The following is a 12508-nucleotide window of genomic DNA, read 5'->3' as shown; positions in this document are numbered from 1 at the left end:
TTACCTACTGTAAAATATGATGGTGGATCTTTGATGTTTTGGGTCTATTTTGCTTCCTCTGAACCTGGTCAATGGCATCATGCACTGACACAAATCACTGATGATTGGCTGAAATAAATTAAGAATAATAAGATTGTGGGAGCTGTTTTGTAAGACTTCAGTGTAGCTTTTGACATTGTCGATAATAGTCTGCTACTGTTATGGCTTTACATCCTCTGCCATATCTTGGATTGGGAGTTACCTATCTAACAGAACACAGAGGGTGTTCTTTAATGGAAGCCTCTCTATCGTAAACCAGGTAAAGTTTGGCATACCTCAAGGTCTTGGCCCCTTGCTTTTTCTATTTTTTTACTAATGACCCAGCCTTGAGTAAAGCCTGTATGTCTATGTACGCTGATGACTCAACATTACATACATACTGTACATACGCCACAAGACATGCCACCAGGGGTCTCTTCACAGTGGGAAACACACAGTACTTCATAGAGCCATGACTGCATGGATCTCTCTATCTCATCAAGCAACTCAAGTGAGCAGTAAAATCAGATTTCAAAAAACAGATAAAACAACACCTCACAACGTGGACTGTGAAGAGACATACACACACATAACAAACACACTCTATACACACATTACAATGTTGTATTTTTTAATATTGTACATTTTATACTGTACATATGTATATTGCATTGTGTCTAGTTGATGCACCATTTTGTTCATGATGTAGGCTATTGTTTTACTATGATGTGTTTGTAACATTCCTGTTTGGATCCCAGGAATAGTAGCTGCTGCCTTGTCAGCATAAATACAAAACTTTACCAAGTACCAGGACATTTTAACCAAAAACCTGATTGCCTCTGCTAGGAGGCTGAAACTTGGCCGCAAGACATTTACCCCAAGCACACATCAAAATCCACAAAGAAATTGTTAATTGACCTGTATGCTCTCGTTGGCTGGCCCTCGCTCCATATTCGTTGCCAAACCCACTGGCTCCAGGTCATCTATAAGTCTTTGCTAGGTAAAGCCCCGCCTTATCTCAGCTCACTGGTCACCATAGCAACACCCACCCGTAGCACGCACTCCAGCAGGTATATTTCACTAGTCATCTCCAAAGCCAACACCTGCTTTGGCCGCCTTTCCTTCCAGTTCTCTGCTGCCAATGACTGGAACAAATTGCAAAAAATCACTGAAGCTGGAGACTTATATCCCTCTCACTAACTTCAAGCATTAGCTGTCAGAGCAGCTTACTGATCACTGTACCTGTACACAGCCCATCTGTAAATAGCCCACCCAACTACCTCATCCCCATATTGTTATAATTTTTCTTCTTTTGCACATCAGTATCTCTACTTGCACATCTTTCATTCCAGTGTTAATGCTAAATTGTAATTGTTTCGCCTCTATGGCCTATTTATTGCCTTACCTCCCTAATCTTACTACATTTGCACACACTGTACATAGATTTTTCTATTGTGTTATTGACTGTACGTTTGTTTATCCCATGTGTAACTCTGTGTTGTTGTTTTTGTCGCACTGCTTTGCTTTATCTTGGCCAGGTCGCAGTTGTAAATGAGAACTTGTTCTCAACTGGCCTTCCTGGTTAAAGAAAGGTAAAATAAAAAATACAAAATTGGCCACAACTTCAAGGGGGGTGCTGGAGAACTAAAAACAAGGGTGGCAGTAATTTTGACTCCTATCTTTTTGAGTAAAAAAAAAATTACTTATTAAACAATTGTATTATTATAAAATAATAATTAAAAAAAATGAGCAGACAATATAGATCAGTATGTGTTATTTATTTTATATAGGCTTTTTTGCTCCACTTTATCAAGGTTGCCTATCATTTTGGTTGTGACTACATCATTATCTCTATTTCTCTACAGCTTATATTGTGTCATAACTCTTTCATCATAACAAAATTATGGTATCTTAATGTTTGTGTAGAAAGACAGATATTCCTCTTTCACAGCCAAAGTATAAAGAATCAAGCAACTTTAATGACATGTTCTCTCAATGTGTGCGTTATATGAAAACACAGATATTATACTTCATGTGTGTTGTGTTAAATATGAGGGATTTGTTTTGTGCGATAGCTTACATAAGATATTCTACATTTGAATGAATTTGTTTTTCAATTTCAGATGTGCTGTACTCTGCAGATTAAATCTATTTGTTAGCAGCTTCCTGTATTTCCTGTGTGCCTGTCCTGTGCCAGAGAATGTGTGTGTGTGTGTTTGATGGATTAATATTGTATATGGAGTATGATTCAATGCTCTCTGCACATAGCCTTCGTCTTTCAGTAGGTTGTGTGAGTGAGTGAATGAGTGTGGGTGTGTGTGTGTGCAGGGGAGAAGGGGGTGGGTTTTGTCAGGGCCCACATTGGCTAAAATATTTTCACTGGCGACTAGAAAACGTGATCCAGCTTGCAGAGGCACTGCAGCGGAGACTGCAGAGAGAAAGGGAGGGAGTGAGAGAGGGAGGGAGGGAGAGAGAGCGAGAGCAAGAGAGCAAGAGGGGGAGGAGAAAGCATCAAGACATTTTCAGGTCGAGAGAGAGAGAGACATATAAGTTACATACGGTGAGAGAGACGTAAACAGAGTATCCGTGAGCCCGTGTGTGTGAGTGTATGCACAGAGGCACATTGACAGAAGCTGAGAAGGAGAACAGGAGCACAGACGGCACTGAGGGAAAGACAACAACAGAGGAGAATAAAAGGAAGAAAGAAAAAGACAGCAGTAAATACCTGAAGACCTGAGGCTCCTATTGAGACCAAATAGGAAGATAGAAAGAGAGAGACAGAGAAGAGAGGAGGAGAGAAAGATACCAAGAGAGACATCACAGGAGCTCAAGTAATTACACAACCTCTTTGGCTGACTGACAGACCGAGAGAAAGGAGGAGGGATGGAGAGAGTGCCGTTAGCAACCGCTGGGCCACACCACAGACGAAAGGGAGAGAGGGAGGGAGTGTGAAGGACGAAGGGAACAGAGAGGAGGAGAAGAAGAGGAGGAGGGCTCCACCACCAGCCTCTGTCCTCCATCACTGTGGCTGAAGGAAGGAGTGACGCACCCACCCTCTGACAGCTCAGGCTCCATCTTACCTTCCCTTCCATCATCTTTACCTTCCTCCCTCCACCTCTATGATCTATCCTCTCAGGGTCTCAGACAGGAATGAGCACCTTGTCTCCTTTGCTCCTCTCCTCCTCCTCCTCCTCTTCCTCTTCCTCCTCCCTTATGGGAAAACATCCTCTGTTCTGCTTTCAGATGCATGGGCCATTACACGCACAGTGAAGCTCTACCCTGTAACAAGAGTACTGTCATTTCACAACACAGGACAGACAGTATATCTAGGACAGTAATCTCCAAAAGCAACAACAAAAGCAACAACACACAGCAAGAAGCAGGCTTGGCAAGGTGGTTGGAGAACTGGGAGGACCATATGACAGGACTGACCAGCAACACAGGAAAAAGGATTGATCTAGGATCCATCAATGTGTGAGTGTACACTGAGGGAGGTCTGTGTATGATGTTTGTGTCTGTGCATGTGCGTTCTTTATTGCGGTTTGTGCATTTCAGGTTAGTTGAGAGAGTCGTTGCATCACAAGGACACATGCACGGGCTTAGACATACAAATACACACATGTATGCACCCGCTATGCGCACGCACACACACGCACGCACACACACGCACACAACTGGTGGGGGGGTCAGATTCAGTCTACAGATATTCCATTGTGTGTTGACTGCAGGGGAAAGGGTATCTTTGGGGTATCTCAGATCTCTCTGGAGAGGGATGGGAGTAAAGGGACCTGTCTGGAACTTCCTGTTGTGTAGCAGTCAGCAGCACTGAGGGATCTCCATGTTGACCATGCACTGGGCTGGCGCTGCTGACTGCAGTCAGAGTGCTGAGCTGCGTACTGCTGCCATGCTGCGATTGCATAACTGCTGCTGGCGCACCACTCCCACACGCTGCTGCCGCGCCAAACCTGCTCCTTCCTTACTTACTAACTGATCCACCAAACCAAGCTCCCCAGATACACAACGCAGCCTCCATCACTCAGCTCATACTCATCTGTTACTTGTCTCCCTCTCCATCCTCATCACAGCAACAGTGTCGGTCTGCATCTCCCTGAGCTGAGACAGAGCTGCCGCAAAACTCTATTTGCTCAATCAATATGGCCACTGGAATATTGATTGACCGTATGTTGCTCTACACGTCCCTCATAAATCCTTCATGAGGCTGTGTGTCAGGAGGGCATAGCCGCAGGAAGTAGGGATGCTGCACCTGATAAATCAATATATATACAGTACCAGTCAAAAGTTTGGACACACCTACTCATTCAAGGGCTTTTCTTAATTTTTTATGATTGTCTACATTTAAAATAATGGTAATGACATCAAAACAATGAAACAACACATGGAATCATGTAGTAACCAAAAAAAGTGTTAAACAAATCAAAATATATTTTATATTTGAGATTCTTCAAAGTAGCCACCCTTTGCCTTGATGACAACTTTGCACACTTGGCATTCTCTCAACCAGCTTTACCTGGAATGATTTTCCAACAGTCTTCAAGGAGTTCCCACATATGCTGAGCACTTGTCGTCTGCTTTTCCTTCACTCTACGGTCCAACTCATCCCAAACCATCTCAACTGGGATGAGGTCGGGTGATTGTGGAGGCCAGGTCATCTGATGCAGCACTCCATCACTCTCCTTCTTGGTCAAATAGCCCTTACACAGCCTGGAGGTGTGTTTTGGGTCATTGTCCTGTTGAAAACCAAATGATAGTCCCACTCAGCGCTATTCCAGATGGGATGGCTTATCGCTGCAGAAAGCTGTGGTAGCGATGCTGGTTAAGTGTGCCTTGAATTCTAAATAAATCACTGAGTGTCGCCAGCATAACACCCCCACACCATCATACCTACTCCTCCATTCTTAACGGTGGGAACCACACATGCGGACATCATCTGTTCATCTACTCTGCGTCTCACTAAGACAGCGGTTGGAACCAAAAATCTCAAATTTGGACTCATCAGACCAAAGGAAAGATTTCCACCGGTCTAATGTCCATTGTTCGTGTTTCTTGGTCCAAGCAAGTTTCTTCTTCTTATTGGTGTCCTTTAGTAGTGATTTCTTTTCAGCAATTCGACTATGAAGGCCTGATTCACGCAGTCTCCTCTGAAAAGTTGATGTTGTAAAGCATTTTTTTGGGATGCAATTTCTGAGGCTGGCAACTCAAATTAACTTATCCTCTGCAGCAGAGGTAACTCTGGGTCTTCCTTTCCTGTGGTGAGAGACAGTTCCATCATAGCGCTTGATGGTTTTTGTGACTGCACTTGAAGAAACTTTCAAAGTTCCAGACTGACTGACCTTCATGTCTTAAAGTAATGATGGAATGTTGTTTCTCTTTGCTTATTTGAGCTGTTCTTGCAATAATATGGACTTGGTCTTTTACCAAATAGGGCTATCTTCTGTATCAGAAGATAGCCTACCTTGTCACAACACAACTGATTGGCTCAAACACGATAAGGGAATAAATTCTACAAATTAACAAGGCACACCTGTTAATTGAAATGCATTCCAGGTGACTACCTCGAAGCTGGTTGAGAGAAAGCCAAGAGTGTGCAAAGCTGTCATCAAGGCAAAGGGTGGCTACTTTGAAGAATCTAAAATATATTTAGATTTTTCGGTTACGACATGATTCCATATGTGTTATTTCATAGTTTTGATGTCGTCACTATTATTCTACAATGTAGAAAATAGTAAAAATAAACAAAAACCCTTGAAAGAACAGATGTCCATCTTTTGAGTAGTACTGTATATATAATAATAATAATAATGTATATGTAATAATAGTAATGACCACCCCCCCTCCGTCGACAGCTCCCCCAACTCAAAACATTTTCCCGCGGCCATGCAGGAGGATCTATTATTGTTCTGCTGGAGTTATTGTTCTGCTGGAGTTGACACTGTCGAGCTCTGACAGGCACAGAGTGAGAGAGAGAGAGAGAGAGAGAGCGAGAGAGGGAGCGAGAGAGAGAGAGAGGGAGCGAGAGAGGGAGAGGGAGAGAGAGAGGGAGAGGGAGAGAGAGAGGGAGCGAGAGAGCGAGAGGGAGCGAACAAATAATACTTGGCTGTAATGAATTGCGGGGAAAATGGCTGACGTCTGCCTTGAATGACAGAAATTAAATGATTAAAACAACTCTCTCTAAAACCCTCACACAAACTGTACATTCACTCACACATAATCACTCCTCATATCACTTTCCTCATTCAATCCCTACAGGATCATGACTCATAATGTACAGACAACAGATCAGAATGCACATCAACAACCACCACATAATTGTATAATGTAAACATAACAAGAACCCAATAAGATTCTGTAGTAATGATTATATTGCAGTCAGAATTCAGGAAACTGATTTATAAAATGGATTAACACATTGGCAGCATTGAATATACACATCTGAATATTACCGTTGGTAGCATAGATAACGACTAACATCCAAAGACCAACCAACACATAAAGACCAAAACAACCATGCAGAATCCTATCATCATCATGATATAGGCTTATACTAATCAACAACGACATATGCAATAAAGCAGTGCTTTATGGAATTCACAGTCATTTTAAATGCAACATTTTACTCAGATGTGCATCAGTCAACAGGGATACATCTGGGGATTTGTCTACAGCAAGCTCTAAGGTCATCATACCATTTACATAATCATAATACATCATAACCCCCACAGGGTAGAGCAGAGATATGCGGATGCCTTTATCAGCAAGACAGACCTGTGGACGCGAAACAGAACATAGCCAGCATTATCTGTGTAGTAGTGCTGTGTGTGTTGTAGGGGAACAGGCACCAGTTATTTTGCCCAGTCCAGTTCAGGTCACCTGGCTGAAGGCGAGGCGTGTGTTATGGAGATGCAGAGGTACAGTAGAGGAGAGAGGCAGGGACAGCCAGCTGATAGTGTCTGACTCATTCTGAACATGGTAACCTTCTCCTGCTCTCTTCACCACACAAGTGGAATACATCAAGGAGGGTGTGTGAGCGAGACGGCTGGACTGGGCAGTGCGTGTGTGTGTGTGTGTGGAGGCAAATGGAGGGAGGAGGAACGGGGGAGTGGAAGATGGTAGTAATGTTCAGGCTGTTTTTTTGTTGTTGTGGTAACGTGCGTATTAGATGTGAATAACACAGTGGATTTATAGTCCTGCATCTTTAATGCGTCCATGGAAGATGAGACGAGAAGTAGTCTGGCTTATTAGCATTTAATAGCATTTTTGCACGCATGTTTGTCTGTCAATTCAATGTGTGTATCTTGGAATGTCATGGGTGGTGTTTGTGATGGGGGTGTACAGAATAAAGGTGAAAATGTTATTGGTGTTCTGTGTGTGTGTTAGGCTATGTGTACTTACGTAGGAATGTATGTGTTGTGCGTGTTGGTTGAAAGGAGGAATTCACTGTGTGTTTGCTGAGATGACCTCTCAGATCTCTCCTCTAGCTTGAGCTCTGCTATCTCCTTCTCTCCTCTTTCTCCCTTGTTTGTTTTTGCTGACAGGAACAAATGTGCAGCACATGATTTCATTAGTTAAATTCTCGGGTGGGCGGACTGACTAGCTGACTGTACTGGGCTGGCCTGGCCTGAGACAGCCAGAGGGCCTTGGTATCTTAACAACATAGGCCTGACTGACTGATGTAGGGCTGTTACAGTTATAACCCTCCTCTATGCGTGCTAATACTGAGTCTGGTTCTGAGATGAGCCTCTTACATAATTCTATCCCAAGGTACTAACGTCGCACCTCAGCACGAGGCCTCCTTCCTCATCAGCTTCCATTTATATATCACTGTCGCCAAATGAGATGTTAATTTTAGATGATTAATTTCCAAGGCTGTGATGCTGTGAGGCTCCTTGGGCAGCTGGCCTGAATGTTTCTGGTCCATCACCTCAATCATAAGACAGCTCCCTCTGACTGACATGTTATAAATAATATCAAAGGGACTTACATTTTACATATGGGCTCCCGAGTGGCGCAGGGGTCTAAGGCACTGCATCTCAGTGCTAGAGGCGTCACTACAGACCCTGGTTTGATTCCAGGATGTATCACAACCGGCCGTGATTTGTGCACCGCCCTATGGGCTCCCATTGGCAAAAATAAATAAATGAAATAAAAAATATGGATGGTCTTAGGAATTGAACCGACTACCATGGTGTTTCAATTACCATGCTCTACCACCTGAGCTACAAAGGACCATATGATTATACATACATACATACATACATACATCAGGTGTGTTGTTTGTGTCTGCAACCTGGACGTAACATAGTAAATGTAGATCCAGGACACTATAATTTGTATGATCTGCTACGTTTATGAGACCAGGCTGGTGTGTGGGGGTATGGCTGGATGAATGGACACTGAAGGTAATTATTGAATACTATTCTACCTCAATTATAAAACATATGCCCTGAACACATATTGACTTGAATTAGCCACGTACCATAAAGTGATAATACGTGGTAGGGAAATGTGTTGTAAAAATGTCTTGCCCTGGCAGATGCCAGTGTGAAATGGAGTGAGAGCATGCATGGCTGTGTACATGGAGTGAGAGCATGCATGGCTGTGTACATGGAGTGAGAGCATGCATGGCTGTGTACAGTGTGTGGGTTTGTGAATGAATGTGTGTGAGAGAGAAGGGGAGAGAAAGCTGTTATTTAAGAAGAAGCATTGCGGCACTGCATTGAGAGAAATTGTGAGTGACACTGGCTAACGGCCTTCTCTGTCACTGAATGGGGTCAGATACAAGAGCACAATCAGAGACAACAGAATGGTCCAATAGGCTGTTTTCATCAGCGAGATACAGGTGAATTTACACATGCCTGCTCAGCATAGATGCTCTATTGGAATACAGTGGGGTAGTGTCCAGCTGTCTCCCTCACACGCCCTCCTGTTTTAAGTGTCTGTATGGAAATGTGAATATGGGGAGAGAGAATAGAGAGAGAGTGTTTGTGTGTTGGGGTTTGAGGGTTAATTCGCTAGGGTATTTCCGGCTGTAAAGGTACAGCTCTTTCACTCTGTGTGAACCTTCAGTGGAGGTTGGGGGCAGGAAACCACAGTGAAAGATAAAGACACCATAAATACAAACCTGGACCAATGTTGCACTCCCTTTTTTTCTCTCTCACTCCTTCTCGCTCTTTCGCGGCATGTAGGTCAACTCCCTCGCTTTCCTTCCTTCTTCATGCATCACGTCTACTGAGAGCCTTGTGTGGAAGAGAGAATATGTGTCATTTTCCTCCATTGTTGTGTTGACTTGGAAATAAACATAGTACTACAAACAATCATACATTTACGCCACCTACATAATGCACATTACCACTCGAAATGAAACCTACTCACACACTGATGATTGCCAATTGTTTTGCTCATTTGCCTCTGACCAAACATGAATCTTTTTCATGCGTCATATAGTAGGATGATAATAGGGGTAGACAGGATGCTAGAGGCATGAGGAGACCAGAAACACAGACTAATAATTCTTTCAGAAAACTAGTGTTCTATAACCCTAGTATACTTTGACAAATAGAGCACTCTACAGTTAAGGATTTGAAAAGAGGGTGTTCTATTCTTAATGTTTCTTAGAATAGAGAGAGTATCCACATCTATCATACAGTATTGCAATAACGTACGTTAACAATTATACATAGTCAAAGTTTTGTCATGTTTTTAAAATGTATAATTGCATTCATTTTGCTGGACCCCAGGAAGAGTAGCTGCTACCTTGGCAGCAGCTAATGCGGATCCATAATACATACAAATAGCAGATTAATGTGTGATTTATTTTGATGGATGGTGTTTAATCAAACTCTCCTCTCCTTCCTCAGGTAACTGAGCCAAAGAGGATAACAGTCACACCATCTGACAGTCTGAGGTCACTGCTGTCACTATGAACCTCTGAGGGACAGACACACAGACCGTGACGAAGAAAGGGCCTCCCTGGAGACCTTTATCAGCCGACTAGTGGGAGGACTCCGTTTGAAAGTCAAGCACCCCTTCACTCCCTTCTTAGAGAAATTCAGGAGGGGTGCGTTTAAGGGCAGGGGAGTCATTTCAAGAGCCTTCCATTGTCTCTGATACACCTCCCAAAAAATAACTCTGCCTTATGAGACCCCAACCAAGGGGGCCAAAGGTCACAAAACCATATTCAACCAAAAGCACACAGCAGAGAGAGGTGAGGAGGTTCCAGTCTGAGTGTATACAGGTTGTTCACACACACATTCACACACTAGGCTGTTCCACAGCCTCAGCTAGAAACAGGAACAAAGTGCTGGTTTCAGCAGCAACCACCTAGAAACAAGCCAGCCCCAAGCCCTGTTTGCGTCAGTTTCCCCTGACAAGCCACAGGATGCTGTGTGAGACAATACAGACTGAACTACTACTGAACAGCCCCTGCTGCTTGAGCTCTCCATTTTGAGAGAGTAGAATTCTTCACAACCCTGTAGTGTTATGTGAGCATCTATATATATGTACATATAAGATTATTTATTGGTGTTATCACTGAAAACATACAATTTGTGCTGAGACCTGTCTGTTGTTCAGCTGCTATTGTGGTTGAATATCCAGTACATATCTTTATTGTGTATCTAAGACTGCACAAAGTAGTTTTAAGCGGACTAACTACCAGGCTCGGACTGTTATCCCTGTCTATCAGTAGTGTTATTAGAGGACAGTGTTTCTGTCTAATAGGGACGTCTTCTTCACTGCACCAGGTTTGAGGGCTCTGGCTTTAGTCCTCAGTCCTTCTGTCCCACATAAAGACACAGGGTAACAGCACCACAGACGTGGGAACAATGGACAGAATCATACGTCCCCATATCCCCTCTAATGGCTGACTTTGACACCCCCAGGTCACTTCAGAGCCCCGACCTACTCCCAGCCCAAGCCAGGGGCATCGCCAGCTAAACCAGCCACAGCACCCTCTCTTAAAAAAAGACACAGACACACAAATACGCTTAATGTCCATGTCCTGCCTCAGGCGACAGCCTGTGACCATCCCCATGGATACCGTCAAGATCATCCAGGCAGAGAAGTTCCCCCGGGAATGCCCGGTGCCTGTCACCCAACCTCGCTTCGCCCCTCCCCCGCGGGTGGCATGGGACGGAGGGGGAGAGGGAGAGATCATAGTCAATCAGGCGTGCAGTGACCTAGCCCTGGACATGACCTGCAGGGATCTTGCAATGGAGGTGACCTGCACTGACCTGGCCCCCACCAGACCCATGGTCTCATCTCCCCCAGCCCCCATGGGCCGCAGGGAGAGCTACCTGGCCCAGCGCAAAGCCAGCACCGCAGAGATCTGCTACCACCAGTTCCACTATAAGATGGAGGACGTCATAGTCAACCAGTACGTGCTGCGTTCTTCTTCAACCTCCTCCTCCACCTCCTCTTCCTCCTCGGGTCCCGTGATGCCCTGTGAACCCCTAGACTGCCCCACCTGCGGCCACACCTACAACTTTACAGGCAAGCGTCCTCGCATCCTCTCCTGCCTACACTCGGTGTGTGAGGAGTGCCTGCAGATCCTCTACGAGTCCTGCCCCAAGTACAAGTTCATCTCGTGCCCCACGTGCAGGCGTGAGACGGTGCTGTTCACAGACTATGGGCTGGCTGCCCTGGCCATCAACACCAGCATCCTGAGCCGGCTGCCCTCTGACCCCAACGGCCCGGTGCAGTGGGGCGGGGAGGCCGACCGGAGTTGCTACCAGACGGTGCGCCAGTATTGCCAGTCAGCCTGCACCTGCCAGATCGCCAACCCCCTGTCCTCCTGTGGTATCATGTAGAGACCTAGGCAGGGGCCAAACTGGTATGACTTAACCCTGCCCTGCCTCTTCTCTTCCACCTACCCTCCTCCTCTCTATCTCGCATACATACAACCCCACACAGATGTATCTCTAGATTTAATATTACAGATGGATGCTGTCTGGGTCAAATGGATCGTGAAGGACACCGCTTGCAGACGAAAGCAGTGAAATGGCAAATAAATGTATTTTATGTATGAACTGTGAATCCTATTCCCCCTCTCTTGTTCAGATGTGTTTGTGTTTGACATCTCTTTACATGGGAATGCTATAGGGGAGGCCTATCCCCTCAACCTAGGTAAATAAAGAATAAACAAATTATAAAAAATAAAAAAAACACTGCTGTTTGGTCTGAACTGGCTATGGATGTTCAGTCATTTATAGACAGGATGATAAAAAGTCAATAGGTTGATATGTTTCTACATTTCTCTAAAGTCACACCATCTCTCTGCCTTGTGGTGCAGGGAGTAAAATCCCTATAGCTCAGTTCATCTGACTAACTCCTCTACATGGGATTAACAATGTACTGTTTACTGTCAACAATAAGTGGCACATGGTTAATCATCTGTATTTCTATTTGTATTATTATGGATCCCCATTAGCTGCTGCCAAGACAGCAGCTACTTTTCCTGTGTTCCAGCAAAATG

At 44.5% G+C, this 12508-nt stretch overlaps 1 protein-coding gene across 1 annotated transcript; it reads left to right on the top strand.

Moving 5' to 3' along the window:
- Positions 1-2479: 2479 nt before the first annotated feature.
- Positions 2480-12214, top strand: LOC115204166 (RING finger protein 208). The gene is made up of 2 exons (XM_029769534.1): positions 2480-3492; positions 9894-12214. The coding sequence occupies exon 2, from the start codon at positions 11025-11027 to the stop codon at positions 11841-11843; it is 819 nt and encodes a 272-aa protein (XP_029625394.1). The 5' UTR covers positions 2480-3492; positions 9894-11024; the 3' UTR covers positions 11844-12214.
- The last annotated feature ends 294 nt before the right edge of the window (positions 12215-12508 follow it).

This window comes from Salmo trutta, chromosome 12 (genome assembly GCF_901001165.1).
Source record: "Salmo trutta chromosome 12, fSalTru1.1, whole genome shotgun sequence".
Lineage (NCBI taxonomy): Eukaryota > Metazoa > Chordata > Actinopteri > Salmoniformes > Salmonidae > Salmo > Salmo trutta.
The sequence above is the reverse complement of the archived record's forward strand: the minus strand, read 5'-3'. Positions and strand labels throughout refer to the sequence as shown.